This window comes from Theobroma umbraticum, unplaced genomic scaffold, assembly GCF_002168275.2.
Source record: "Theobroma umbraticum cultivar Fairchild unplaced genomic scaffold, ASM216827v3 scaffold_204.0, whole genome shotgun sequence".
In the NCBI taxonomy this organism is placed as follows: domain Eukaryota; kingdom Viridiplantae; phylum Streptophyta; class Magnoliopsida; order Malvales; family Malvaceae; genus Theobroma; species Theobroma umbraticum.
Window position 1 is genome coordinate 4,228,436 of NW_018397267.1, and position 16,401 is coordinate 4,244,836.

The following is a 16,401-nucleotide window of genomic DNA, read 5'->3' on the forward strand; positions in this document are numbered from 1 at the left end:
AACCTGGACTTCCAGTCAGGGTTACCTGATTTTGCAGGAGAAATGGTTCAGCTGGAGAAGCTGATCCCCCTTTGTCCCATCATCACCATTACTTACCAAGAAAAAGCGGTTTACGAACTATTTAGTTTTACATATTGAAGCATATACAATTTTTAAAATAATTTTATTTAATAATTAATATAAATAAAACATAATAAAATAATTTTACATATCTCACTCAATTTTAAAGTTTTTTTTTAATTTTTTAATTCATATTATTATTTATTTATATTTTATTTATTCATATGCTTTAAATTTTTATAATTTTTTTTTCAAATTTCTACAAACCATCAATTATATTCTTTTTTTTTTTTTTATGTCATGTGTGGTAACTTATAGTTATTCTGTTCATATTTTTTCTATTATGTAAATTTTATTTTTTATGATTTTAATTTTGAAAATTAAATAAATTATTATGTAGTTTTTAAATATAAGTTGTAGTAATATATTGTTATTTAAAATTTCATCAATGCTTTATTTTTTTTTCTTAATCTTGATTATGTAAGAAGAAATTGACTTGAATTTTTTTATGTGCTTTACGTTTATATGTAATTGAAATGAAATTATCTTAAATTTATAGTTTTTAAACAATTTGGATTATATAAAAAGAAATTATTAATCTGATATATTGTATTGAATTATTTATATTTTACACATTATAGTTTTTTTATTTAATTTTATATTTTTATTATTAATCTTTTGATTTTTTATTGAATTTAACATATTAATTTTAAAAAATTTTAATTCTTATTTTTTAAGTTGTGTCTGATCTCTTAATAAAAATTGATTAACTCTGTCCCGTCGATATGTTAAAACTTTTGGATTGAAGTTCAATATATGATCGCGGCTTTGATCGGCTGAAATAGTGAAGGATGGATGTTAGTTTTGGATAGAGATTACACATCCCTATGAATATAAACTTATGATGATTTTGAAAACCTTTTAATTTGTGTATCTCAATTGAAACGTAGTTAGAGAACCAAATTTTATATAATTTTCTATGAGATTAAAGCATGACAAAGATGTATGATCAGCCACCAAAAACTTAAACCTAAAACTGAATACAATATAGTAATATAAAAAGAAAAAATGCTATGATTAGAATATGCATTTATGGGCTCTCATTGCTCCATTTAAAGGTAGGTCGTTATTATAAGGTGAAAGTAGGGACCCTAAGTCCTCAAGGTTTTACCATGTTGGCGCGGCTTCCACGAAAAGGAAAACCGACCAAGGCAAAAAGTCGCCATCTAGATGCAAATCAAGGTTTCTGGTCTCCCAAGGCAACTGTTAGAGTCGAAAGTTCCAAGATTAAAACGTGGGATCGAACACCCATGTTTCTTTATAATACCAAACACTTTGATAATTCATCACATGTGGTTGGGGCCCCCGTGGGGTTTTAGGAATTATTGTTCTTGAGGGTTGAAATTACCCCAATTTGCCTCTGCCTTGTCCAACTCAACAACGTATGATACCAAAAGGCTTGGTACATAGCCACCGGGAAAGTTGGCATTACAATGCTTTAGCTTTGGAAGCAAAATAGACTGTGTTTCACGAGATGTCTCGGTCAAATAAAGCATGTGAGATCCAAAGAAACATTGTGAGAGATGCTGTTAAGTGAAGTTCTTATGGCTTGTAGACCAAAACACTGAGTTTTGACATAGTGACTAAGAGGGGGTACCCTCCCTTGGACTTTTGGAGGGTACAAAACCCCTATTGTACTTAGATTAAGCAAAGGTGTTATTTTATGACGCACCGTAACCCCACCATTCTTGACTTTGGTGAAGGGTCCGTGCGTGTGTGGAGCTCTCGGGTGCAAATCGAAACAAAGAGAGAGAGAGAGGAGAGGGCTACCTTTGGAGGGCTCGGATCTCTCTCCGGTGAGGGAGGTGATTCTCACAGCCTGCGGATCCTTGCACGGCGTGTTGGGGCGAGCTTGGAGAGCCCGGTCTTGGGCAGTGGTGTTGCCGGACGGCGGGATTCCGGCGACCGAAACTTGGAGAGCTCGGTTTCACCGATCCGGGAGGTATTTCACGCGACGGTTGGCGCGGAGAGCACCGCAAGGAGGAGGCTAACGCATCAGTTCTGGTCGCGTTGGTTTTGGTCGAGTTTGACCGAAAACCAGTTCCCGGAGAAGACGACCGGCGACCGACCCGGATTTCGACGGGGATGCTACCCCGGGGGTTTTGACGCGCTGCGGTTCCAACGGCGACGTCGGTTTCGTCATCCGACGTACGGTTTTGGAGATACGGGACAGCGGACTTCCGAGGTGCATTTCGGGCCGTCAGGAAGTCGGAAGTGATCGCGGATTGCACGTACGCGATCACAGGAGCATCGAGCACGCATCTGGAGCACAGACGGGTGGTGGCGGGCGCATTCCTGTCAGAGCCGATATTTCGGGATTTGTGCGGGCCCACTTTGTGTTCACTATTTCGCATTGTATTTCCCGAACAACATTTATTCAGTGTGACTAGTTTCCGCACTTAGTTGCATTGTATTTCTCAGAGCGGTTTTTCGACGATCGAGTGTGTGGTGCAAGTGAAAAGACACACACCCAACAAAAGGTTTGGAGTCTCTTCATCATTTATTACAGGGAGGAATAAATTAAAATTAAGCAACATGTATAATGTTAATTAACTTTAGCACATTAGTTTGATTAATTACTTCACTTCTTTCCTTGTCCATCTATATTCTTCATAATGTCTCCTTCTCATAATTACAATAAATTTAATCAAAGAAATTAATGATATTGGGGAGAGAAAATGAAGATACTCAAAAAAGCTACATAAAGGCTTTTGGTGAGAGAAGAGATATGGCTATTTTTTTGTTGTGCAGTGAAGCTCAATACGCTTTCACAAGTACAAATAAATATAATTTTTCATTCATAAAAAGTAGAATTGTTAAAGAAAATATCAGTGGGATTATATTGTTTTATTTTATATCGATTGGAAAACAAAATATATATACGAAAGTACTGGATTAAATATGTATAGAAAATATATAACAATATAATTAAGATATATTAAGATTTAACAAAGAAAAAATATTATTTTAATTAAAACATATATCCTTAGCAAGTGTCATATAGTTGATATATCTGTTATTTATGTCTTCATTCTTCGTTGTGTATGACAAAGAGTGCACAATAAACCTTTACAGCTTTTTGAGCAAAGAGCACTGTTGCCACTAGTGGTTGGTATTCAAGGGTCCAAATAAAGAAATCTCTGCTTCTTGTTTCTTTCCGAGCAGCAGCAATGGAATTTCCCGGTGGACTTGAATTATTTGAGTAGGTGTGGAATCTGGTTGAAGTAGATGGACAAAATAGCCAATAGGGCTGGTATCGTTAGTCAAATTAAGTGCTGCATACGTAACATTTTGTCCTTGAGTTGTTGCCCTTTGAAATTTTTAATATTAGCCCTTAAGCACAAAAGCAATGTGAAATTTTGAACATGAAAAATGTGATCCTTGTACACACTTTGCCATCTGACGGGAAGATCACTACGGCAATACCTATGTTTCTGATTGGTTTTTGGTAATGGATGGCAGGCAATACTTATCTGCAAAATAATGTAAAGTCATTTTCAATAAATTAACTGCAGGGTCCCTCGGGATTCTGAGATGCACCATGACAAACGCAAGCCTACAGATCAATATACGTATATTAATAAGTGGGTGAATAAGTTTGTGCATGTAAAAAGATGAGTGTCACGCGTTGAATGTCAACTTCTACTCCAAAGTTTGCTGTTTCTAAGTTCCTTCCAGTAACGTATTAGCCATGGTCCCAAAAGCATAGTCTACACGAATAATAATAGTCCACATTTTAATATGTCAACTTCTGATCAAACATCAGACGGAGTCTAAAATGTACGGACTAGTTTACATTGTTTTACATTATTTTCATCAAGTTTCAATGTATACTAACGCGTAACAATTATTCAAAAGCTTTATGTAGTGTTGGAAACTTTTGCCTTCTATATATGTCCTCCCATTATACAGTTCCTCTTGCAATTTGCAACGTTTAGTCTCCGCAATCATCAAACTCCCTGCTAGGCCTCACCAATTTAAATTTGCTACCCTATACCAGTATACCAACAATCATGGCCCCCTCAACAATGATCCATAACCATCTTCCAACAGCTCTCAACACCGACGTTAACCGGATTTCTGCTATCCGTGCTCATCAGGAAGTTGTTTTTCATCACCCCAAAGTTAATACGGCATCGAGTGGGGGTGCTCGACGTCTGGCTGAATCAATATCAAACCTTCTCCATCTCCATATAGAAACCCCTTCAAGGAAAAACCTTCAACACTCTAATTGGGATTTGTTTTATGAAGAGAAACATAATACCCCGACAACTTCTCCCAAGGAGGTGATTGCTGATAAATGGAGGGACATTCATGGTTCTGTGGATTGGGAAAATGTTTTAGACCCACTTCACCCTTGGCTACGGCGAGAAATTGTCAAGTATGGAGAGTTTGCTCAAGCAACTTATGATGCCTTTGATTTTGACTCCTTTTCGGAGTTCTGCGGCAGCTGCAGATACAATCGTAACAAGCTTTTTGATAAATTAGGCCTTGGTAAAAATGGTTACAAGGTGATCAAGTACATCTATGCCATGTCACACATCGAGATGCCACAGTGGCTGGAAAGGTCACACCTGATGGACACGTGGAGCAAAGATTCCAACTGGATGGGTTATGTGGCTGTTAGCGACAATGAGGAGTCACGTAGGATCGGACGAAGAGATATTGTCGTTGCCTGGCGGGGGACGGTGGCACCATCCGAATGGTACGAGGATTTTCAAAGGAACTTGGAACCAATAGGGATTGGAGATGCTAAAGTTGAACATGGATTTCTTAGCATTTACACTTCCATGAGTGAATCCACGAGATACAACAAGTCAAGTGCTTCGAAGCAAGTCATGGAAGAAGTGACAAAGCTTGTGCAATTCTACCAAGGAAATGGCGAAGAAGTGAGTTTAACAATAACCGGGCATAGCTTGGGTGGTGCATTGGCTCTGCTCAATGCCTATGAAGCTGCAGCCAGTCTTCCAGACCTTCCTGTGAGCGTGATTTCCTTTGGTGCACCTAGAGTTGGCAACAGTGCCTTCAGGGATGAGCTTGACGGATTAGGAGTCAAAACATTAAGAGTGGTGGTTAAGCAAGATTTAGTCCCTAGAATGCCAGGGATTGTTTTCAATGAGAGTTTACAAAGGTTTGACGATATAACGGGAACATTGGAATGGGTTTACACCCATGTAGGAGCTGAATTGAGGCTGGATGTTAGTTCATCACCTTACCTCAAGCGTGGATTCAATCCATTGGGATTTCACAGCCTTGAGACATACCTTCACCTTGTCGATGGGTTCCACAGTGCAGACTCTACATTCCGATCTGAAGCTCGTAGGGATGTTAGCTTGGTTAATAAGGCGTGTGATTTGTTGGTGGATGAACTAAGGATCCCTCATTTCTGGTACCAATTGTCCAACAAAGGATTGGTTTGTAATGAACATGGCAGATGGGTTAAACCAAGAAGAGACCCTGAAGACATTCCCTCACCAACAGGAGAAGCATGTGATTATGCCCTCAAAATTGAGGGGCAGGAAAGTTATCAAATGTTGTACGCAAGCTAAACACATAATTATTCCAGAAATGCAAAGCATTTTTTCTTTTTCTTTTTTTTCTGAAGATTAATGCAAAGCATTTTCTAGAACTCTTTTCCTTGCACAATCTAAAAGAGCCAAAAATTCTTGAAATGCTATATAAAGGTACATGACCAACAAGCATGTACTTGATTGATGACCAGAAAATGGGACTTAAATCTGCTTCTAGTCTTGCCTTTCTACAGCGAAATTCACACATAGCAGAACAGACATCATCTCAGACACTCAAAAACATTTAACAGATCTTTGGATTTGAAATGAAATTTAATTAATCTCTAAGTCTTGAGCAAATATAGTAGCTTGATTTTATTTTGAAAACGTATCTAATTATAGCCACCTGCCTGTTAATTCTTATGTAACATATGCGAGACTTGCCTATGTTTGGTAGCTTCCACAATAAGGATACCTTTTCCCCATCTGTTAATCCTTACCAAAGATAGGATTCGATTTCTTACGTATCTATCTATCCTCCCTAAAGAGCATCCCCTGGAGAAGCCTTTTCCACCTAATTTACTTTTGCTATCATGTCTAGTGTCTCAATGCTTCTAACTACATTGTTCTCTTCCGGTGAATGAAGAGTTTTTTTTTTTTTGAAAGGCTGAGATTTTATTACTATAAAAATCTCCAAATGGAGACTTACAGAGAGCAAAGTCACAAGTGCCTTGCTTGGAAACAAAACGAATTCCCAACAGGGAGGGTTGGCAGAACATAAAAAAGACCTTTATAGGCCTTCAGACATCAATCCTACCAGAAAAGATAGCAAAGAAATCAAAACCAATATAGGCTTGCCCCTACTAATCTGGGACACTAAGACAGTAAAAATGGATCACCAGAATTAGTGTAGCCAGAATCAGAATAAAGATGGCAGGTTTAGGGAAGGTTGGCATTATGATTAACAAAGTAAACATTGTGGTTAGCTTCTCTCACCACCCCAGCTTTTGCAAGTCCGTCAGCTACCATGCTGGCTTCACGCCTGATGTCGCAGAAGGAGATGCTTGTGATGAAGAGTTACCCTCCATTTACGTCTTTTCTTTCCCTTTAATTTACCTTATCTTCCCTGATGCATATAATTAATGCAATCTTTGTAATAATCATTTACCGTTTGACAAGGCGATGAATATGTAATTAGAAAAGCTTGAAATTTGAGGTATCAGCAGCAATTTCAGTTCAGAAGTATGGTAGGGCATGATGCATATGCCTATATAGGCATTTGAATATATTGGACAGCATAAATATTCCGAAATACATTAATTAGCATCAAGGTAGCATCAACTTTGGCCTGTAAGTAGTTTATCTTCTATAGCACAGAGATAATAGCAAGGAATGAAATATCTGCTATTTACACATTGCATGCGAATCTATATATATTCAGTATGTTATATATACAGAAATTTACTTCTGTGAAGACATTGATGCCTGTCATATCAAGTAGTAAAGGAAGGTAAGAAGACAATGCAGATTTACACTTGGGTATGATCTACTTCTGGTCAAGTATTCATTCGATTGGCAAAACAGTCTTCATATCCTTGTGCATTGTTCTAATCACTGTAGTAACCTGCTCGATCTGATCTTGACTAGAACATGCTGAGAGAAGTACCTTGGCGGTTCCTCCATCTGGATTACAGCCAGCGTCGATCATTTCCTCAAAAATTTCCAAGCATCTTGTATATAGTTTCTTTCTAGAGTAGGCTCCAAGCCGTGAAGTCCACGTCACAACATCAGGTGTCAAATTCTTGGCAGGAAGCAATTGGAACAGCTCTTCCATTCTCTCAAAAAACCCTGCCCGTCCATAGACATTGATCAAAATGTTGTAAGTGCTGATATCAGCTTCATAGGGTCCCTTTTCCATTGCAATTAAAACTTTCTCCATATTCTCAAATTGGCCTAACCGGCCATACAAGTTCAGCATACTGTTGAGGACAAAGGTGTCTGGTTCAAGCCCAGATTTGTGCATTTGGTTTACAATGTCCTCACACTTAGCTACATTTCCAACTCTGGAGTAGGCAGATAGAAGTAGCATGTGAGATTTCATCGTAGGGGTTATCCCTAGCCGCTTCATCTCTTCAAATACTGCTTCAGCATCTGAAATTTAGATAAAGAAATCAAAACACATGAATGGTATATGGTGACAAATTGACAGTCATGCAACATTGAGGCTATATTATGTTAGATTATAAAAATATCATATGCTAAGTAATTCAGTCCTATAGTATCTTGAATAGAAAGTGAGCAATGATTTATGTTTTTCTCATGGAAAATTCCCCACTTCAGTCTTTCGCTCTCTTTGAAGAATTATCCCTAGAAACTAAGATTTTGCTGTCTCGCACACATTAAAGGCTGTTTTAAGTTCTTGTAAGATTTTGCTGTCTGGCCTTCCGGCAAAAAAACTATTTAAAGGATGTGTGCGAGGTAACTCCAGTTAGTAACACAATAGTTTTACTTTTCAGTGAAGATATTTACCCTGATAAAGACCAGCTCTACCATATGCATCAACCATGATATTAAAGGAAGCTCTGTCTGGTTCACACCCCATGTACTGCATGAGTGAAAATACTTCTGCTGCCCCATAAGGATAACCTGCACGACTGTTAGGGAAGAGAGTCAAAAAAGGCTTTGCATCTTGTAAGCTGAATGCAACTTCAAGAAACAATAACCTTTTAATGATTGCTCATTGCTAAAATGATTCTAATCTACTATCATATTGAGAAGCTCAAAACTCAGGCTCAAAGAACTTAAGTCCAGTTAATCCAATTAACCTTCTGAACCTAGAAAATCCGACTCTCGAGTTATTGCCAGGAATCAGGAAGTACTGAATAATGAAGGATTTGAACCTGTAAGCTTCCATGAGCGCATTGTAAGCATACACATCAGGCTCATGCCCAGCTTCTTGAAGCTGCTCAAAAATCTCTTCAGCCTTCTCACAGAGTCCCTCCCTAGCAAAAGCATTCACCAGAGCAGTGTAGGTGCAGACGTTTGGTTTACACTTTTGACTTCTCATTTCATCAAACAACTTCAAGGCCATATAGGATTTACTTGCCTGCACAGCGGAAAGCAGATATGAACCTTGAAATTAAGTTTCTACTTAATGTTTTAATTTTTGTTGACGTCTGATGATTGTATCAAGTAAGCATACTCTGAAGGAGGGCAATGATATCATTAAGGCTTAATAGTTTGCAGAATTACGTAGGGCCAGCATAAATTTTAAGTTACCTTCCCATACAAGTTGATCATCAGTGTGTAAGTTACAGTAGACAGTTGGCAGCCATCTCTCTTCATCCGCTGAAAGACTTCTATAGCTTTTTGAGAGTTTCCTCCCTTTATCAACCCATCAATATAAGCATCATAAACAGTTGCACCTGAAGTGAAGATTTTTATGCAAATTCATTTGTAAATATGTAGTTGACAGTATTCAATAAGAAAGATTACAAGCAGTGAAATGCATGAAAATCTAAAATACTTGCATTCTCAGATTACAATAAAAACAACAAGAAATGCAAAAAATTTTTAATTTCCTCATCTAAGCAGCAAGAGAGTGGATCCCACACTGCAATATAATAACAATCAGGTGGCAGTAAATTATTACTAGAGAGGCAGACATACTTGGAGGGAGGCCATACTTTCTCATCTCAGCAAAGACAGCTTCAGCTTTCTGTTTCAGCCCAGCTGAGCAGTAGGCTTGATAAGAAGTGCATAAGTATCTTCAGTGGGTACGCATTGACTTTCAAGAAGTTCCAAGTATGTAGATTCCACTTTCTTGTATTGTGATTTCTTCCCATAAGCGTCTATGAGCAAATTGAAGCACATGACATCCAGCTGAAAGGAGCTCCTGTGCAATATCCACTCACAAATCTGTAAAATAATAGAAGCATTACGCTTAAGAACATTATAAGAAAGCGAATTTACGTAATTCAATACCAAGAATATATATATATCCCAATTGTTTCATTTTAGAATATTCATGATAAGTATTGACATTTAAATTTCTAAATTTGAAACATTCTGTCCCTGAGTGAAGCCATTTTGACATGGGATATTAGTTTTCTCAAACTTGATTGTTTACCATAGGAAAAAACAGTCATTCATGTGACTGTAGTTACAAAAGAGGGAATATCAGATAATTCCCTTGAATAAATCCAAATGTCGTAGCAAAATTACTTCAACTGAATATTGGAAATCTGAAACAATCTATCCCATGGAAGAGTAAGGAACTCAAGAAATGGATGTGTCAAGTTCTTAAGTCAATAAGAGCATGCACTTAAAGTAATCCCACTCCAAACAAAAGAACAAAAAATGTAGTGCCCCAATTAAATCTTTCTTACCAGCACAATTGGATCCCATTTTTTGTTTATACGAAGTTGAACAGCTACATTAATAAGATCATCCCAAGTATCATGAGTGGGAGAAAGATTATCAAGAGAACCCCAAACTCTATTAGCATCAACCTCCTCCTGTACAAAATCCAAAATCTGCTGAGCAATGGGGCTCAACACTGGGAAAATTCCATCCACAAAACCAGAACCATATTTCCATCCTTGTCCTCTTAATGAACCGCCTACACGAAGAAGATTAAAAAAAAACTATTCAAAACTGATGCTTCTATACATATACTACTCAGAAGCACATAAATATGAGTTTGAAACTAAGATAATGATATATAATCGTTTCCTGGACAGCTTTTTGTGATGAAGGTCCTCAATTTGCACGTTTGTCATGTAACACCATCACGTTTCCATTTCTCAATAGCTACATCACTTGAAGAATTCTTTGCTATCAATCTGAAACTAGGCCTATAGCTTCTTGGTACTATGTAAGCTTGGCTCAGCGTGTTTCCAGCAACCAACCTAAACCCAGTTCACAAAACAAAGCAAATGTCACTTAAGCCAGCAAAAGTAAGACAATAAGAAGTAATAAGAAAACTGACTCAGGAAGTCAGAAACAGATATAAAAATGGAACTGAAGCAAGAAGGTTGCCGTGGTAGAAGAGCTAAGAACTAAACTTACATGAATACGAAGAGAAGGAGATTCCAGTTTGGAAGCTTGAGAGTTGAGAATTTACTTGAAAAGATAACGTGGCAGAGAGAGCGAGAATAATGCAGACAAAGATACTTGAAAATATCTTGAGATATGACACGTAAGAAAACTGTTTTTGTTTTTTTTTTTTGTGCTTTAAGGTAGTTGAAAGGGAAGAAGTAAATGGTTTTTTTCCTAATACGTAGACTATCAGCCGGTAGAGAGTCTTCCCATACCTCCGGGCAGGGTACATGGTTACCAAACGAGTCAAAGCATGGGCTACCTGACTAGCCTCCCTCCGACCAAAATTAAACTGTTTCATTTTCAATCATTATTTTTTTTGGTAATTTTCGTTTCCATTACCACTTTAATAAGAGTTTAAAAGGATGATTAGGGATTCGAAAATCCGGAGGTAATTGAAGATTTCTGAAATAAGCACATAATTTCTAGGAAAGACTTTAACCCAAGTGATACGGGCAGATCCGCCCAAAGACTCTTTCACGGAGGTCCTACGCGATTGGGAAAGTACATTTGTAAAAAATGGGAATTCCTGCTTGCTCTGGATTTTAAGGATGATAATGGAGATTGGAAGAAGATCAACTTTAATCATGTTAAACTACCATTGAACCCGGAAATTATAAGACATGTCTTAGACCAAGGGCAAGATTCTAAGGAGTGAATGGAATAAGAGTAATCAAAGAGAAAAGCTTTTAAGAAGTTCCAGTCAGTTACAATATGAAAATTCTATATCTGACTCAACACCGAGTGTAGAACCACATCTCATCCCATTTCAGTTCCAAGATCACGCACACATTTGGTAAAGTTTTTCCAATTCAGGTGCATCAACTACAACATTTGACTGAACTGAACGTCTCAAAACAAATGTTGCATAAAATAAACATTCCTAGGTGGTCTTGAGAAAGAAGACAAGTTACTCGACTTCGGCCAAATAATCGTCAATTTCAGCTGGGGTTAGTACCCTGCAAGAAAGAAAGCACAATAGGAGTAATTCAGCCACTGGAAGAGGAATTATTTCATGATCAGAAAACCAAGAAGCAGAAATAATCATTCTGAAATTCAGAAATAAAAATTGCATGAACAAAAACAATAATTGCAATATGCAATGTATTGGTGCTGACTGCAAGTAAAACAGCGCATTTCACTAGGGTCACTTCTGGAACTTCCCAAAGCCAAAAGGCCCTATTCCCAACAGCAAAACACCATAAAAAAGTTTAGAAAGAGTGGGGAAAGAGTCAAGCAGAGCCTGCCTGAATTTTTTGTCAGTTCCAATAATCCCAATTTCAATGTTTTTCCCTGAGATTTGTCCTTCAAATCTGCAAAATTGAGAAAATAGCTTATAAGATTACTAAAGACACCGTAACGTATATAGACACCATAATGTAAGGTTACTAAAGATTACTAAACCTCAGGCTAACATCTTTTTCCGAGGTTCATTGATATATATAGATTATGGATACTCCTAAACTGTAACATTTAAAGTTAAACAGGGAAATTTTAACATTGACATTACCCCTCCTTAAGAGTCAAAATAGCAGTATGCACAGCATCATCAAGCTCCATATCATCAGTGTATCTACAAGAAACGAACATAATCAATGGCATCTTCAGTGTTTCAACAACAAAGAAATGTGAAGTAAGAGAAAGTCCAACCCAATTCTGGAAAAGATGCATATTCATTGTATAATCCTTTTCAGAATAAATTGCCGTGCTAACTATACTATTTCCCAATTAGGATTGGGAGATTCAAATTATACTGACAAAATAAATTTACTTAAGGCTCATCCCCTCAGCTCCAAAACCCCAACCTTTAAGGGAATGAGAAATTAGACTATTGAGGGGAAGAGAAGGGATTGCAGAAACTCTCATAACCCCCTCCCTTAGCTTGCTAAAAAACAAGATCTTCCTTTCCTCTGCCTTCTTCTTCTTCCAAAAGGTTGCTATGGAAAAAAGTGGTAATCCTAAAGCCACTTCACAGAACAACTGTTAATTAGAGCATGCAATAATAGTTTGTATTCTAGAAGGAAGAGTCCTATTCTCATGAGCAACGGTGACAAAAGTTGGATGCCACAACCATCAATATGAAAGATTACAAGAGAAGTTCTGACTGCCATGAGACAGTAACACCACCATTCATGTCAATACAGGTAAAGAACATAATCAATATAACAAATCAGAGAAAGTTTCAGTTAATTTAGTTTTGCATGCTATAAGAACCAGATTCTAGGGCAGATACCTCTTCTCAAGAAATGTTTTTGCATTTGAGACATTTTTCCCCATTGCTGAGGCTTTCCATGAGAAATAGGAACCAGACGGATCCACCTAGCCAAAAAGAATAGAATCATACAGCTGAAAAGCAAATGACACATTCTATGCAATCTCTACTTGTGATCTTATAATAAATATTAGCTATGAGAAATACCTGATACAATTGTGGACCATTGTCATCATATCCAGCAACCAGTAGAGATACACCAAAAGGCCTTACACCACTATGAAGTAAAAAGAAAGATACATCAAACTTAACTACCAAGTCCAGAGGATTGCTCAATTTTCAATTTCCACTTTTTGGTCCAATTCAGATTGACCCAAAATGTAGCAGCAATTTCCTTAGTTGAAATGCATGTGAAAAAGTAGGGATCTATAAAATTGCATTTTTCTCAAAAATTCCATTCACTTGTTCCAATTTCAGCCCACATCATGCAAAAATCTTGAGACCAAAATTGTATTTGAAAAAAGTTCTAAGAAAAAACCTTATATTAGAATCATACTACTTTCTTTTTGGCTAAATAAAACTATGCTAGTTTACAAATCAATAGCAAACATGAAGAAAAGCACAACTGATAAGAGACTACCAAACTCCTAAATCATTCAGACTCCTCATACTCCTTGTCATAAGTACATAAGGACATAATTCTTACCCAGACTGTGTAAACTCCTGCATAACAGCTGCAGTTTCCCTTACAAGTTGTGTTACTGGAATTGGTTCCTGCAAAAACAAAATCCGCACACAAGTTAAAAAAATCATGCAAGAAACAACAAAATATAGCCTTTTTATTTTTGAACTAAAAAATGCAGTTGTTGAATAAAATGCATAAAGGTAAATGTATGGATAAGTCCATTATTTCATCCAAGATTAATTTTCCCAGATGCCCGATGAAGTAAATTAAACAAATTAAATATCATTCAGAGCCATCGATACCTTATACAACCTATGATATTGTTCTGCCTGCTTCCTACTTTTCCGAACCAAAACTCGAAAATCAGGACCCATACCACTGCAGAACAGTATTAGAATTTATGGATGAATATATATATATATATATATATATATATAAGTATCATCAACCGAGAAGTCATATTAGCAGCAAAGGACTGGATTAAAACACAAATTACAAGTATACTTATTTAGAAGCCTAACAATCCCACCTACTTATTTTGGTAAACAGTAATGCATGTTAACTTTCTACACGCACAATCTTCTTTTCCAAAATCAAAAGCACAGTCTCCTTTCCTTTGTTTGGAGATAGCAATATCTAATCCAACATTAGATAAATGAAAGAAAGCCTCATGTAAATGATGATGTAGCATGGAGGCCAGCAAAGATAACAAACCATATAAAAGTGCCCATATTATGTGGTAAACCACTTAAAAAGCTTTCTTACAAGACTTGACAAGACAATGAGATCATAACTGAACATTTCTTTATGAGTAGCATGTTTTTTTATATCTCCATCAACTAAATCTGTAGAGATAATCTCCCTAATCATAGAACAAAAAAATAAAAGTAAAAACTTTTCAACGGAGAATAACTTCCATGAGACACAAGGCAGGCAATGTACTTGTTATCCAACATTTAGAAAAACAGTTTTCTAGGATGGACCACCTTATGAAACATGAAGTTGAAATGTTTATAGTGCTTCCAGCAAAACCCTCTAGTTTGCCAAGTCAACCATGTCAGAGATGCACATCAACCAGTACTTACTTAAGTCATTGACAAAACATAAAGATAATCATGGATGTAAAAGTTTGGTTGATAATCAAGCCTTATTTGAGGTAATGTATACCTACACGCTAATCTTATTGAACATGTCTCCCAGCCAAAAAACTAAATAACTGAGCTTTCTAAATACTTGTAGAGATAAAACCAAACCTGTAAACAACTCCAATATTTGGCGTCAGACACTGTATTTTCTGAACCTGAAATCAGACATTGAACAACCAAATTCACTGTAATTAATAACTGCTCATCAGTTGGGACATACAACTGCCAGAACGTGGAAGAGAAAAACTAAGCATCATTAATTATCAGTTCGCTTTTATATAATAATATAAATTAAAAAATGGTTTAGTAAAACAGCCATAGACTTGCATACTTTCATGAAACAAAAATCATAATGGCAAAACACATACAATCATTGCAAGTTTGCATTGCTCAGACTCGGGTGCATTTAACTATTCCCTGATCTTTGGAGGGTCAGAACCCAATACCCAAGCTTGCATTGACACCATGGTCAAGGCAACATAGTTTCAAGTCATTTCATTCTTCGATTAACCTAAAAATTACTTTTTTTTCTAAAAAAATATGCGAATTATAACGGAAGAGTAATAAATAATATACTCACAGAAGTTTCATCAACCAAGATTGAAGGCAATTTCTTCTCAGTAGCAATAACAACCCCATTAGCAGCTGCAATTCAAAACCCATCATCAAATTATACCCATTGTAATCATAAGCAACAAAAAAAAGAAAAGAAACCATCAGCAATTATTTCACTATTTCTAAACCCCTAAACCCGTCTTTAAAAAAAAAAGTAATAAGAAAAGCGAGGAAAAAATAAAAATAAACCTTTGATTCCAAGCGATGTTTGACCCGACCCGACAGCCGTCAAGGCGTGCTCGATCTGAACTAGCTTTCCTGAAGGACTGTTCAAAAGCACAAAAAATAATATAAATTTTTTTCGAGAAAAAAAAACGAAAAAATGATTCATCTAATAATACTATTAAGTGATGAAGAAATACCTGAATGTTGTGAGAGAAAAGGAATATTGACTGTCACCCATGGTTTTGATTTACGGAGAAACAAAAATGCGAAAATTTAAAATCCTGAACAAACGGAAAACAAAAATTAAAGAAAAATAGTTAACAAAAAGAGTAGCGAAAACGAAGATTGCAATGAAAGAGAAAGCAAAGGGATTTACTTTGGGTGTCCTTTGAGTGGGAAGAGAATAAGAAAAGAGCGACCTTTTGTAGCTGCTAGATCGGAAGTTTTCTTGCTGGGGAAGAAGGTATTCGAATTGGGCCGGGCTGGGCTTTGTTAAACCCATTTCCAAACTTTTTGGGTCATCTAAGGGCCGCAAGCTCAACCCCAGAGCTAGGTGGAAGGGTTGCGTACGCTTATGTCAGTGACATCTCAATTAAGTGGGATTTATTATTTTACATCGTAATGTGATTATAGGTAATATGATTATAGGTAATATGATTGTAAGTAATATTATTACAGAGAAAATAATATTACAATGTTTAGTATATAAGTAAAATAATAATTAAATTACAGATAAGATAACATTGTAACGTTTGATTTATAAATATTTTGTTGAGAATATAATATTAATTTTTAAAATTATTATTAGTAATTAAAATACAAATTTAATATATTTATATTTTTTATTAT

At 36.4% G+C, this 16,401-nt stretch overlaps 2 protein-coding genes and 1 pseudogene across 2 annotated transcripts; 1 reads left to right on the forward strand and 2 right to left on the reverse strand.

Annotated features, from left to right (window-relative positions):
• Nucleotides 1-4,022: 4,022 nt before the first annotated feature.
• Nucleotides 4,023-5,749, forward strand: LOC110424119 (phospholipase A1-Igamma1, chloroplastic pseudogene; annotated as a pseudogene).
• Nucleotides 5,750-7,050: 1,301 nt separating this feature from the next.
• On the reverse strand, nucleotides 7,051-11,258 carry LOC110424102 (Tetratricopeptide repeat (TPR)-like superfamily protein). The gene is given in 10 exon segments (XM_089784853.1): nucleotides 7,051-7,781; nucleotides 8,160-8,284; nucleotides 8,531-8,736; nucleotides 8,910-9,055; nucleotides 9,300-9,374; nucleotides 9,377-9,548; nucleotides 10,019-10,251; nucleotides 10,357-10,410; nucleotides 10,413-10,540; nucleotides 10,701-11,258. Coding segments are annotated over 10 exon segments (1,728 nt in total). The 5' UTR covers nucleotides 10,703-11,258; the 3' UTR covers nucleotides 7,051-7,194.
• Nucleotides 11,259-11,394: 136 nt separating this feature from the next.
• Nucleotides 11,395-15,988, reverse strand: LOC110424101 (proteasome subunit alpha type-2-A). Its single transcript, XM_021438602.2, has 12 exons — nucleotides 15,929-15,988; nucleotides 15,750-15,833; nucleotides 15,577-15,653; nucleotides 15,353-15,417; nucleotides 14,881-14,927; nucleotides 13,930-14,005; nucleotides 13,649-13,716; nucleotides 13,150-13,219; nucleotides 12,964-13,049; nucleotides 12,241-12,303; nucleotides 11,978-12,043; nucleotides 11,395-11,689 (listed from the first exon to the last, which is right to left on the reverse strand). The coding sequence occupies exons 2-12, from the start codon at nucleotides 15,788-15,790 to the stop codon at nucleotides 11,641-11,643; spliced, it is 708 nt and encodes a 235-aa protein (XP_021294277.1). The 5' UTR covers nucleotides 15,791-15,833; nucleotides 15,929-15,988; the 3' UTR covers nucleotides 11,395-11,640.
• Nucleotides 15,989-16,401: the final 413 nt, after the last annotated feature.